General features: G+C 46.2%; 1 protein-coding gene across 1 annotated transcript in view; it reads left to right on the forward strand.

The window, feature by feature from the left end:
• LIPC (lipase C, hepatic type) overlaps window positions 1-14,685 on the forward strand; it is a 173,034-nt gene that overhangs the window by 122,107 nt on the left and 36,242 nt on the right. Inside the window, exon 4 of the mRNA XM_064361346.1 lies at window positions 12,965-13,149. Coding sequence (XP_064217416.1) covers window positions 12,965-13,149 — 185 coding nt within the window. The remainder of the gene's footprint in view (window positions 1-12,964; window positions 13,150-14,685) is intronic.

Below are 14,685 nucleotides of genomic sequence, written 5' to 3' on the forward strand. Positions count from 1 at the left end.
GCCTTCTGGGAGAGTCCCAGCAGCCCACTCCCATGTACTTCTTTGAGGCCGGTGTTTTGGGGAAAGGCCAAATAGGAGACCTTTGCCTTCGTAGAGGCTCGGACTTTGCCCTGAAGACTCTCAGCACTGACCTTCTGGTCCATCTAATCTGTTTAAATGAAGGTGATCCCATATAACCGCGATATAAAGAGTCATCCTGTCGGATAATCTGTCTCCTCATGATCTGTTACTGATCAGATGCAGAAGAACCCTTCAAGGAAGAAGATGTTATAATAACATCAATCCCTACTTCTACTACCACCGATGCCACCATGGCCACCTTTATTCATTGAGAACCTGCTATATACCAGGCCTTGTGGGAGGTACTTTACACGTTTATCTCATTTACTTACAACCCCATGAGGAAACCATCTGTAAACTTGCCCAGAATTGTGGCTCATTAGTGGCAGAGCCAAGCTTTGGATCCCAGCCTGGTTCCAAAACTCACATGCTTTACCACGGGGCAACTTCTCAGAATGATCTGCCACCTTGGGATGATGCAAATTCCCAGGCCTCCCAGACCTAATGAATCAGCCGCTCTGGGAATGGCGCCCAGGAGTCTGCATCTCCAGCACGTGAATACGTGAGAGCCACTGCTCACAAATGTAGAAGGTTAGGTAATATATCAGGAAGGCTGTGAGGATGAGTATTTCCTTAGCAGTGGTGAAAGGGCAGAACTCTCGCTGCTGTGTTTTGCAGTCAGACCTTGATTTCCTCATTAGAAGAAAGCCTGATTTGGCTCCTTGAGCTGCCTAATTCAGATAGAGCACCCCACACTGGAGCACCCTAGCTGGTGAAGGCGGGGACTCAGCTAAGTAGGCTCCAGAGCTACCAACTAAGGCCAGCAGATTTCTTCTGCCCAGAACAACCTGGCCAAATGGAAGACGGGAGGCTGAAATCCTCACTCCAAAGAGGGGCTCCTTTTCTTGGCTCAAAGGCACAGCACCAAGCCACACAGCTAAGGCAGCGTGCTGCCTAAAGCCGGTGCACAGAATTCACAGAGAGACACCAAAGAGGCTGGCAAAGACCTTGGTGGATGAGTACCAACAAGTATCTGGAAGGAACTATGTTAGGTTGAGACATGAGAACAAGAGTCCTTAGGCAGGTTTTGAAAGGAAAGGGAAACAGTGCATTGAATGCCAAGCCCTGGACTAGACATTTCACCGAGTTTCATCCATCCTCACTACCACCCCCATGAGACAGTCTTCCTATTTCCAATGTAGGAGAAGGAAGTTGAAGACCCTACTGGATAAGCAAGGCTCCCAAGGTCACACAGCCAGTAAGTGTTAAACAATTAAACACAGAGCCAACCGGCTCCAAAGCCAGTGCCCTCCCACCCCACTACTCTGCCTCTGCCGTTGCTCCCCATGGCAACCTAGAAACTGCTGGCATACCTGCCTGTGGTCTGAAGTGGGTGAGCAGCAGTCAAGTGGGCCTCCAGATATGGGTGGTGAGGGGAAGATAAGAGTCCAAAGGCATATCTTAGGGGAAGAGTGCACATGCCCAGAGATGGAGCATAGTCTCAGAACTTAGACGTATGGAGAAATTGAATTCTGGTCCTGGTTTGCTTTTTTTAGCCAGTGTGGCCCTTGGCAGTCACTGAACCCCTCCTTATTTCTTCATGAGGAAATTAACATGCATAGGATAGGAACAGCTGTGCTGCAGATCCCAGAGTCAGGCAAGTCTCAGAGAAGATGAGAAACACTGAGGGTCTCGGGAAAGCTGAAGGTCCAGGGTGCATGCTGCAGCCATGACCTCAACCTCTGTGAGTCTAGAGATGACCATACTGACCACACATAAGCTCATCTTCCCCCGACATTTCATAGTCCTTCCCTCCCATCAGGACCAGCCTTTGATTAAAATTCCCAAGATTATCTGGGGAGCTGGCAGCACCACCCACCAATGGAGTTGATCCGGCTGCCTTTCCGCCAGCCACCTTGTGGCTGGGTAGGTGCGCTCTGATTCTTCCGCCAGCACAACACTCTCCAGTGTGACAGTTGTCTATTTACTTGCCTCTACCATAAGACCATGAGCTTTTTGAAAGCATGCTCTGTCTTACTCACTGTTAGATATCACAATATTAGGCACAATCCCTGCCACGTAATACGTGCTTAATAAATGTTTGGTGGATGAATGAATAAAAGAATGAATGGGATCATGGTGGACCTTCAGTCTCTAAAAGCATACCCAAGAGACAGCCCTCTCAGCCCCAGGACCCCACACGGGGAAGCCGTAGGGAGGTTCAGGGTCTAGATCAGGCCCATTTCCTCATTAGGCAGCCCCCACACCTCTGCCCCAAAGAGCACATCCCATGTCCTTGAGCCCACAGTCCCCACCCACGGTTTACTGCCTGTAATCCCAGCCACTCAGGAGGCTGAGGCAGGAGAATGACTTGAACTCAGGAAGCAGAGGTTGCAGTGAGTCGAGACCGCGCCATGCATTCCAGCCTGGGTGACAATGACAAAACTCCATTGTAAAAAAAAAAAAAAAAAAGGATAACCTTGGGCTGTTTGGCCATGGTAATGCTTAATGCCTTCCTCATGCTGCAAGTGTTTATCTTTGCCCAGATTCCAGCTCCAGGGAGGGGAACATTCCTGCAGAACAGGCAGGCGTTCCCAGGTCACCTCTGCTCTCACTCTCACTTTTCTGTTTGCCTGATTAACTCTGACCTAAAAACACATCTCGGAGGCATAGCTGTCACTCATAATAATTATAAGGTAGGTACTACTGTTAGTCTTATTTTATAATTGAGACACAGACAGGTTAAGTAACTAGACCAAGGTCACACAGCTAATAATTAGCAGAGCTGAGATTTAAGCCAGGCAATCTGGCGCCAGAGCTCAGGTGCCTCTTATTTATTTATTTATTTATCTATTTATTGAGACAGGGTCTGGCTCTGTCACCCCAGCTGGAGCGCAGTGGCACAATCACTGCTCACTGCATCCTTGACCTCCCAGGCTCAGGTGATCCTCCCACCTCAACCTCCTGAGTAGCTGGGACTACAGGCATGCACCACCATCCCCTGCTAGCCCAGGCTCCTAACCGCTACATGGCACTGTGTCTTGCCGTGCAGTAACAAGCCACGCTCAGGATGTGGGTCCATCTTGAGTCTCTTCAATCCATGGGTCCAGACTGGAAAGGAAGCAGCAATCTTCTTTTCTCATCTGAGTATAAGGCACCCAATTCATCTTCAGGCAGCTGACCTGGAGGAGGGAGTGGCCCTCGTTTTCCTTTTACGGGCACCAGCACTGCCAATATTAAAGCGGTGCCTGTCCCCACCTGCCTGGGCACCCACGATCTTTGTTGCTAGCAGTAACTTCATGAGGTGCGTGGCTCTGGGCTGAGCTAGGACTTGCATATTTCGAGATTCCTTGACTGTGATGTCGAAGATCCTCCGCCTCCACCCATGCTTCTATTCCTTGTAAGCTTCACTTGGCAATTATGTAGTTGTGTCTGATACGAGAATGAAGGATAAGGTCAAATGAAGCTCAAACCCAGGAACTAGATAGTCATGATACATCAAATAAAGTTTCGGAACAAGAACGCAATGGGATTAATTTGCCAATTGAAACAGCACTTGGCAACTTGACTGTAAGACAATACTTCCCACAGTGAGAGCAGTTGAGGGGCCTGTGATTGTCCCGCTCCTGGGGCGACTCCCCCAGCCTAACTGTGGTCAGACGCCAGCATCACAGCCCCCTTAGCTGAGTAAAGATTCTACTAGAGTAATCTCTGGGAGGGAAGGGCGAAAAAGTCTGGTCTGAGGATGAGACCAGCAGACAGCGATTCTGCCAGATGTTTAATAGGTGAGGATCATGGGACTCTTTGCTTTTACTACCCTGGGGACCCCACTTGTTTGGGGGTATTTCCCATAGGCAAGAGGATACCCCAGTCAACTGTCTTCTGTGATTCAAGACCCATTTCCTCTTGTGCCGACCAGGGGCCTTACTTGGAGGCATCGGCCTTTATGAGGCATGGAATGTAAGCCCTCTGAGCTTTACCAGAGATAGGGAGAGTCCCAGAACATGGCAGGGAAGAGAGTCAGAACTTCTGTCTTCCAGCATAGTCGAAAGATGCCGGCTTGAATGTCAGGGGAGCCCAGTGTTTCTGCTTCAGCTGCTACCTGGATACATGGTCTAGGATACGTCAGCTGGCCTTTCTGGGTCCCAGTTTCTTCCTCTGTGACATAAGGAAGGCAGACTAGATCATCACTACCAGTAAGAGGTTTCTGACCTTGGGGAGCAATGGTTCGAGTGGGAGAAGGGCATCGCCCAGCTATTTTCCAACAAATTGTAAAAGATGATATCGCACAAGACAACGGAATGTTGACTTTGTTTGCTTCCCTATGGAATTCTCTTCCAGAGAACTGGAAGTGGAGATCAGTGGTGTTATCTATATCCTTCTTTGATAAGAGAAGGAAAATGAATTATCCTCAATAAGTACAGGTTGTTTGAAATGCAGGCTGGGTGCTATGACGCTGCCTGGTCTCCAGACCTCTTGTGTTTCTAACCCTCTCACTGGACATGTTGGTCTCCACAGGGTAGTCCCCAGGAAACCCTTGGCCATCCCCGGCATGAAGGAATCTGGGAAGGCCTTCTGGACATGCCAAGTCTCCCCGAGACCCTGCTCCACAAGGACTGGCTCCCTCCCTGACCTGGTCTTTCGGTTCAAAGTCAGTCGTGGAGCTATCTCTGCCACTTGACCCCAACCTCCAGAGAATTCAGAAACAGCCTGTCCTCTCAGGCCTGCAAACCAGGAGCAGCCAGCCCCAGCCGTGACTTGTACAAGTAACACCGCAGAAGGCCTGCTGCCCAGCCTATGCCGCTTGCCCAGGATCCAGGGCAATGTGGAGAAGCCACATTATTACTTGACTGCGGTGCATTATTCCAACAATAATTTAAAATGTGCACCTGTGTAAACAAGGTCACCATCAAGATGTAGGATACTTCCATTTCTCTAAAAGATTCCCTTTTGCCTTTCCTAGTGAATCCCCACCCCATTCCCTGGGCCCAGGAAATCCCTGATCTGCTCTAGATCATGACAGTCTTGCTTTTCCAGAATGTCCCATACGTGGAATCACATAATTTACAACTTTTTAAATCTAGCTTCCTTCACTTAGCATTATGCATTTTAGATGTATCCATGTTCTTGCATGTATCAGTAATTCGTTCCTTTTTCCTGGTGAGTAGTATTCCACTGGATGGATATACCACAATTTATTTATCCATTTACCAGTTGATAGATAGTTGGGTTGTTTCAGGCTTGGGGTTATTATGAACAAAGCTGCCATGAACATTTTAATCTTTATGTGGACATATGTTTCCATTTCTCTTGAGTAAACACTTAGACTTGGAGTTTACTGGGTCCTATAGCAAGTGTATATTCACCTCTAAAGAACTTGTCAGTCTATTTTCCAAAGTTAAGTATTTTTTTTCTCACCAGCAATCTATAAGGAGATCTACCAGGTTTTGTCAGTCTTTAATTTTAGCCATTCTAGAGGAAAATAAGTGATATTCCTTTGTATTTTAAATTTGCATTTTTTCTCCCATAACCAAAGATGTTAAGCACCTTTTCTTGTACTTATGTGCCATTTGTGTATCTTCTTTTAAGGATATCTGTTCAGTTCTCTCACCCCACCTTGAACCTACAAAGGGTGGAATGTGCCCACGACTTTGGAACAGCTTTGGGAAAGTAAGCCCCACTTTCCCCAGACAGGATTCCAGTCCAAATGGAAAGCTTTTCTGAATGGCATACTCTTTCATAACCAGATTTCTTAAAAGAAAAAAAAATCATTCTGATTCTAGTCAGAAGTGCAGTGGAGTACAAGTTAAGAGAAAAGTCTAGAAGAAAACACTTTTTGGCAAGAAAAAAGACTCTAGTTAGTTTATTCCCTGTCATCCACAAAAGAAGAAATTGTGGCGTCAGGCTACAGTGGTATGGTGCAAAAACGGACTTAAAAAAAAAAAAAAAACAGAATAAATTAGACCTGAAAATGAGATCAGAGAGAGCTTTCCTCCCATCCTTATCTCATTTTCTTGTTTGACAACAAAATGTTAAAGAGAAACCACAACTACAAAGAACAGGTGACACAAGAATGCGAAAAATGACGGGGCGACGGCACCCTCCGAAAGGTAATCAATGGATTTCGGCAGCTTTAGAACCTAAAGCTGTAAAAGAAATCCACTCAAGACAACTTTAGGAATTTCTTCTGGGTTCAAAACAACATCTTAATGACCTGAAAAATTACCATGGCTTTACAAAGCACGTCATTCACTCCTTAGGGACGATGGATACCTTGGGTAATTGAGGTTCAATATTATAGTGAAGTGATGCTAGGGTGTCGCCGGAGGTGAAGGAAAATACAAAGATTAGTAACTATTGAGAAATTCCTGAAATATTTTCAAGAAAATAAGTAAATGGGAGGGTGGGGTGTCCAGGTCAGGGCAAAATTCGAGACTGCGGGAGTGGGAGAAACATTCCTCACCGTGGCCTTGGGCAGAATCTGCTTATCTCTGAACAAAGCTCAGCAACAGCCAGCAGCTGAATTCCTACGGTCCAGCAGCGACTAAACTCCCACACAAATGTTTCCATCCTTCCACAGTGAAAGAAATTCTGAAGTCAACGTGGCCTGACCACAGCGGCCAGGGACAGAGCCGCGGCTACATTTATCACATAGGATTGTTCCACCCTGAGCAGAGGACGTGGCCTGGAGGGCTTTCAAGGCAATTATGAAATTTTGGTCTTCCAAGGACCCCTGCCAGGTCTGGGAATATTTTCAGCAGTAGATGTTTACAAAGCAAAAGTCCACACACACACATTAGCAGATTAAAGAATGCACGTCGTACGAAACATGAGCATGTCGGGACATAGCAATACCTGAGGCTTCTTTCTTATGCACTTGTGTGCCCAGCACCAGCCAAATACATGGAAAGGACTCAACAAATGCTGAGCTGAGCAACAGCCTCTAGCCCAGGCGTCGTGCGCAGGAGGCAAATCCTGACTCCAACCAGGTCTCCTACGGTAGAACCCCTAGTTCGCTCCCATGGAAGGTGGCCCACCTCAGTTGCCTGCAGTCACCCATCTGCTGATGTCCTTACCCAAAAGAAAATGAAATAATTTCTTCTTGTATGAATTATCAGGAACCCTCAAACCTAGGAGTTGACTATAAGTAGAACAATCACTTGCTGCAGGAAATAACATTAGAAATGTAATGGCTGGACCCAGCGTCTCCTTCTGACTAATTTTAAGGATCGTCTCGCTCCTCTAGTAACTTACTGTCATACAGAGGACAACGCCAAGCCTCCCTAGCCCATCAAGCCCTTTTCCTGGATACAGGGGCTGAATCCCTTAATGGATTTGATCACTTACCTCAATTTAATATTCCCCCTCCTAAAACCACAGTGTCATCCCCAGATTCTCATCACTGGTGTGACTTTACCTCTTCTGAAGACACGAGAAAAGTTCCAATTTCAGCAGATATGCTTGGAGAATGTGCTGCTTCTAGCTCATCCAATATGGAACCAATTTCTTCACTCCTAACTACAGCACATCCTTTCCTCACAGCTTATCGTAGAGTTGCCAGGTTTAAATGAGTCGATACGAATAAGACTGTTGGAAAATTACCTGGGCACGGAGAAAGCATTCAGTATATATCAGCTTTAAAAAAGGCTGAAGATCCATTTGAAAATATATATGTATATAAAGAGACATAAATAGGATCATACCTAAGGAACTGATTCTACTTTTAGGAAACTATGCTAAGAAAATACTAACAGATTCAGACAAATATTAATACCTAAAGGTTATCGTCAGAGAATTGTTTGTCATAGGGCAAAGAAAACCTTGAAACAACATATAAACTTTCAACAATAGTGGGACAAGTAAATAAATTATGCCACTTTTTCCAAGTATGTTTTGAAGAATTTTTGGTGGTATGAGAAAATGATAATAAGTGAAGAAGGATTTAAAACCATTCATGTAACATGATCTCAATTATAGACACTGCAAATAACTGTCTATGGAACAAATATCTCCATAAGATTATGAAGACATACCCTAAATATTCTGTTTTTTTCTAAATAATATTTTCAGCATTATGCAAATTGCCTATATCCAATGAGTATGCCTTAATTCTACAAAAAAGTAAAATAAAATATGAAACAGTTGAAAGTCTATTGCAACCCTATGATTTGAAGGGAAAAACAGGCTAAGGACCTAGACTAGGCCACTGGGCAGAGGAAAAAGATAAATCTGAAGTTGAGTCCTCAGTATATGGTGACCCAGTAGAGAAGGAAGAGAGGGCATAAGCTTTAAGCTGTCTGGCTTGAACATAGAGATGAATGATGGTGTTATGAACCACAACAGGAAATGTAGGAAGAGAGGAAGAAGAATGGGGTGAGAGGAAGGAAAATACATTTTGTTTGGCCTTGCTGAGTCTGCAGTGCCCAAAGGGTGCCCAGGCAGAGATGCCCAGTCAAGAGCTGGTGATATGCAAAGCTAAAGCTTGGGGAAAGAAACTGCAGTAAACGTGTGAGGGTCGGCACAGCAGTGAGTCCTCTAAGGCACAGGCTTCCCTTAAGATGCCCAAGGTTCTAAGTGTTCTACGAATAAGCAACAGACTCTGCTCTCATGGAGACTCAGACCCTTGGGTTCAGGGCTGTATTCATTCCAGCCCTAAATGTGACCTGAAGCGGCCCCTGCCTCCGTCAGTCATAGGGACTGCTGCTCAATTATGGTGAAGAATCTCTCATAGACTTTCTGTGACTTAAATGCTATTTGGTGCTGTGGCTGCTGTTTCATTGAAGATTACAGGGCTTTCAGAGTTAACCACACAAAACTTGCTTTTATATATTTGGTAGGGATGGTTTCAAGACAACACTCCCTCTCTCACCCGGTAACCTCCTTTTGCAATGACACATAGGGAAACCATCTTGGGTTTCAGGACCAGGAAAGAGAGAGCCTCTAGTCACCAGGAATGCTATAACTGGTCCTACTTCCCTCTTTGATGTGGCCAACAGGAAGCTCAGAAAAAAATCTGCGGCCTGTCTTCAGCAGCCTTGTAGTATCACACAGTGCACATTTTAGGGTGTTAATATTAACACGTCTATCTTTATTGCTGTACTGCCCTTATTTTCTCTTTGTCTCAAGTTCTTCAACTATGAATTTTTGCCAACTACTTCAAGTTAAAAATGTTCTTCCATGTCATGACCACCCATTCTGTTTGTTCCTAACTCTCGAAGTTACACAAAATAATTCTAGTCTATCTTCTCCACACCAGCCCTTCAGCTCTCATGTCATCCACCCAATCTTATTTTTATAGGCACCAGAGCCCCACTTTCTTTAACAATTGTTCATAGATGTGAGCTCTTAAAGAATCTTTCATCCATCTAGACTTGACTGATGCCTCATCTTCTCTTGGTCTCTTCCCTAAAGCCCCCACTCAGGGTATTCCTCCACTGCAACACAGCAACCACTTTTCTTTTCTTTTCTTTTTTTTTTTTTTGAGACAGAGTCTCGCTCTGTTGCCTAAGCTGGAGTGCAGTGGTGCGATCTTGGCTCACTGCAACCTCCGCCTCCCGGGTTCAAGCAATTCTCCTGCCTCAGCCTCCCAAGTAGCTGGAATTACAGGCGCATACTGCCACACTCAGCTAATTTTTTGTTTTTTGTAGAGACAGGGTTTCACCATGTTGCAAAGGCTGGTTTCAAACTCCTGGGCAATCCACCCCCCTCCGCCTCCCAAAATGCGAGGATTGCAGGCGTGAGCACAGCAACCACTTTTAATAGCTGGTTTTCATGCTTGCACCACCTCCCCCCACCCCACATGGGCCTGGGGACTCCGGAAAGTCAGGAACCACGGCCCTCTTTGCCTCCAGCTAGTACCTAGCCAGGGCCTGGGGCATAATACGTGCATAATAAATGTTTGTTGAAGAAGTGAATAAATGAATGAGCACATACCTGTATACAGTATACACAACTTCCTCCCTCATACACATGTTAAAGAGAGCTAAAGCCCCCAGGATGGGAGAAGAGAGAGGGCCTGCTCGGCTCAGTTGTTTGTGGGCTTTCCATCTGACAACTCTTTTCCATGGTCTCTCCTGAACAGCCTCGAAGCCTCAGGCACCTGGGCAGGAGCTTATCTCAGAGCTAAATCCAGAGTAAATATACACAAGACAGAATTGGTCCTATGAGGACAACTGGGGTGAATTTCCACAGAAAGAAAGGATTTCACTGATCAGAAATGCAAGATGCTAGATGCTCCAATTGGTACTTATTCTAACAACACTCTCTTCTATACATGTTAATTACATGCCAGGCATTGTTCTGAGCTTTTCACAAACATCTTATTTCTCATAACAATCTCATGAGATAGGCACTATTTTTATCCCTATTTTATTTTCATACGATCCTCTTAACATTCGAGGCAGCTGTCCTAAAACGAAGAAACGTAGAGTGTTTCTGTCTCCGAATGAAGGAAAATGAGCTACGTTAGGCCCAATGTACAAAAGCCTGAAGACTGAACGCCAGCCTTTGATCTGAGGTCAGAATCCGACAGGACACCTCACCGCTCACTAACATTTATTCAGCAGCCACCACTATTGTACCCAGTGCTATTCGCCATGAGTTCACAGACAGGTGGAGGAAGCACACACCTGGACAAATAAATCACCCAGCTGCAGGGCAAGTACATCAGGATCAGGGAGGCAGTACAGCACTGGGAGCAAGAAGGACTAATCATCTCTGACTAGATGAGAAGGCTTCTTGGAGGCTGTGAAGTCTCAGTTCCATTTTAATGAATGGAGCAGCAGAGACAGAGCAGGAGGTGAGGTGCAAAGATACCGGCATCCAAAAGGGCATTTGGGAGCTGTTGGTAGCAGGAGATGGAAAAGAGAGGAGAAGGTGGGGGATGAGGGATCATCATTCAGGTGATGGCCTTGGCTGCAATACCAAGAAGCTGAAAGTCACTAACGGTTATAGTCATTTCTGTTCTAGACTCTTTGAGCAGCTGTGTGCAGGAGGACGGAGAGGCCAAAAAGAGAAGGACCAGTTCGGAGGCTGCTGCGATAAACCAAGCAAGATACAGTGTCACAGGAACTAAGGCACAGGATTCTAGGGACATTTAGGAAGCCTGAAGCTTTGGACTAATCGAGAGGTTGGCATAGCAGTGTGAGGTGACACCCCGGCTCCTGACTTAGATAGTCAGGAGGGCACCCAGTGAAATCAAAAGGCTAGGTTAGAAGCAGGCTTCCAGGAGCAAGGGCAAGCTGAGACCCTCTATAAGCTCAGAAAAGCCAAACAGGGCAGCAGAAATGTTCTTCATTATCTCAGAAAAGTTATTCAAATTCTTGCTCACATCTCCTTTTAATAAAATATGATGCATTTCATTCTGTCATCGTAGTGAAAAATCATTGCCCTTTGCTGAGAATTAATAACCTTTTGAATTAATACACTTTGGGTAGGAAAATTGGTTTCATTAACACCTCCCCTTGGATTTGCAGTTTCATCAGCTCTTGGTCCTGCCATCCCCTGAAACCAAAAGCCCAAGACTTATTATTCGAGAAGCCTGAATGATTTTGTGCTCAGAAAGAATGATCGGGGTCCTTAGTAATTGGGCTGAATTGAGTTCACTGACCAAAAATGCCAGAGTGGCCTTATGTCGGCCCCTCAGCCACAGGGGAGCCCACCTTCTATCAGAAGGAAGGGATGAGAGCTTCCTCTCCCAGCTCTTGGCCTGATCCTAAATCTTGGCAGAAAAGATGCGCCCATCTTGACATGCCACCCTGTGGAAACGCGCCACCTCCTCAGGCTCTGCCGGGCACCTTTGCAGAGGTGTCTGTCTCTCGTCCAGCACTACAGACAGGACAGCTGTTGGGCTGCCTGACAGAGCTGGATGACCACCCACCCCCATTCCAAAGTGGGTCATGGTGAGGCTCCCCTAGAAGAGAGGGTGTAAGACCCTTCAAACAACAGAAAGTGAGATCTTAAAAACAATCTTCCCCTCCTTTTCCACCTCCCACGGCCTTGGAAAGCCTCTGAATGGATATTCTCTAATGCTTTAGCAGCAGCCTGGCATCTGGAGCAGTAAGCCCAGAAGACCCTTCAGCATCCCTGGGCTCTCCATGCACTGGCCTGCCTGGCCTTATCTCCTGCCTCTTTACATAAGCAAGGTTGCATGCCTCTGAGCCTTAACTCGTGTTGCTCCCTCAGCCACCCCCCACCCCCACAACAACACACACACACACACACACACACACACACTCAATCATCCTGCAAGGCCAAGGTCAACATCACATTCCCTGAAAAGCCCTCCCTAAATGCTACGCCCTCCCTCAGGCACATCCAGGACTCCCTTTGTGATTCCCCCAACCTTGCCCCACCCTCAACCCTGTACCTTGTCCCTGCAAGGCTTACCTGATATAATGTGTCTGCAAGTGAGGACAAGCTGAGTCACAGGAGCTAATACATAGTGTCATCCAATTAAGACATTCTATTCACTGTCTCCCTATGTAGCGATGCAGGGATGAAATTGGAGACAGTGAGACCTGGGTTCAAATCTCCTCTCTCTCAGTTTCTGGCAGTGTGATTTGGGGTGAGGTACTTGACCACCAAGCCTCCAAAACTGCCTTACCCATATTCCTTCTGACCTGGAGGGTAACTCTAGTGCCTGATTGGCTGGTCACTGGGATGACAGGAGAGAGGATCTCACAGTCTCCACCTCTGTGTTGGGTCCTCCTAGGCCATCCTCCATCACTTGGCCATTCCACCGGAAACAGTCTTTGGGACTCCCCAGATTTGTGGCTCACTCTGTTCTCCAGCGTCTCCCAGTAACCTCGTTGGCTTGTGCTCGCAGAAGCAGCCTTTGAGAAGACAGAGGGCTGCACGTGGACCAGATGCCAAGCCAAGCACCATCCCCAATCTTATATTCCAGAGCCATTTGGAAGAAGAACTCGAGCTGTTGAAACAAACAAAACACTGCATGAGACAAAGACCAGATTCCTGCTCTTTCGAGAAACCAATCGGGGCTGTCAGATTCAAATCAATCGTCTGGACAGGTTACAGGAGTGCGGCTTCAACTCCTCCCTGCCTCTGGTGATGATAATCCACGGGTGGTCGGTAGGAAATGCTGACATGCCTTTTTTCTCTCTGCTTTCACATTTTCTTCTTTCTAGTGCGTTCAATGTTCATAAAAATATAGGGAGCTGGTGATAACTCCACGCACAGTGTTTATAAAGCACATTCGAATTTTCCAAGTGCTTCCCCGTGCATTATCTCATCGATTATCTCAATTCCATGAGTAAGCAGGGTGAGAAAATATAATTATCTCCATGTTTCAGAATGTTCCACAGAATGTGGCTCAAAGAGGTCACAGCTCATTAGGACCCACGAGGGATTGCAGTCCATGTAGGAGGAAGCCTCCCTCCTGAATCTCCATGTTACATGGGGTTACATGGGGGGACATAGGAAGCCGGAAGAATGGACTCCCAATGAAATGCTGTATCAGTAAGGTTTAAGTTCTACTGCAAATAACAGAGATTCAAATTAGCTGTGGTTCAAATAAAACAAATTTATTTTCATTTCACAAAATATTCCAAAGGTATATGTATCCAAAAAACTGGCTAGACAGCTTTGGTCAATGAAGTTCTCCAGGCAATGCCTCCTTCCGGCTCACTGCTCTGCCATCTTGGGATTTGACTCTCATCCTCATAGTCCAAGATGGCAGCTAGAGCACTAGCCATCACATCTTTGTTCCAGGAAGTACAATGTAGTAAAAGATGTATGCAAAGGGTTCAAAAGCAAGGTTTTTACAAAGAGCTTTATTGAGATATAATTTACAAAGCATACATGTATAATTCAATGGCTTTTGGTATAAAAGAGTGTTTTTTAGGTATCCCAGAGCGTCTGTGAAATTCTCCCAGTTACACCCATTGACCATACCTAAGTGGAAAGGTGGCTGAAAAGTATAGGCTCTTAAAGAAAATGTAGCCTTTTAGTGATACTAAAATTTATACTACCGTGGAAGAAGGAGAGGAAGCATATTGTCGGCAAGGGGTGAAGTCACACTCTGTGACGACTTTTCTCCAAGAGGAAATCCTGCCTCCCCAGTTTCTAGCCCACCCATGATTTCAAGCATAGTTCACAGTTTGAACCCTCCAGAGAGGTGGTGTCTATTTCATGACTTAGAAACCTTTCCCTGCCATCTAGTTGGAAAGTACTCGGAAACCCCCATCTAATCTACCCTGGAGAGTAAAATGAGCGCTTCCATCACCTGCCTCCCCTCACCCCTCCCTGCCCCCATATGATGTTCCAGCAGCATCCAACTGCTTGTATTAATAGCTTCCTCCGTACCCCATGTGCCTGCTTCTCTCTTCTTGGTCTTGCCTCAGTCTGTGCCCTCTGCCTAGAGTAGTCTTTCTCCTCCTCTTTTCCTGATTAACTCCCGCTTTTCCCGTAAGACACACTCCCAAACAGGTCCTCCTGCAAGCCATTGCTGCCATCACCCTAGCACTCCTGCAGAGACTTTCAGCATCACCGGGAGTCCCGTGCGGCCCTGGGCACTCTCCAGCACTGCTTTGCAGCTTGGCTTTCTAATTGTCTGCGTTTCTCTGCTCTGCTAGGCTGTAAGCTTCTTCCTGGGAAGCATTCTGTCCT

This window comes from Aotus nancymaae, unplaced genomic scaffold (assembly GCF_030222135.1).
Source record: "Aotus nancymaae isolate 86718 unplaced genomic scaffold, 86718_ANA_hifiasm-v0.15.2.pri h1tg000041l, whole genome shotgun sequence".
Classification (NCBI taxonomy): domain Eukaryota; kingdom Metazoa; phylum Chordata; class Mammalia; order Primates; family Aotidae; genus Aotus; species Aotus nancymaae.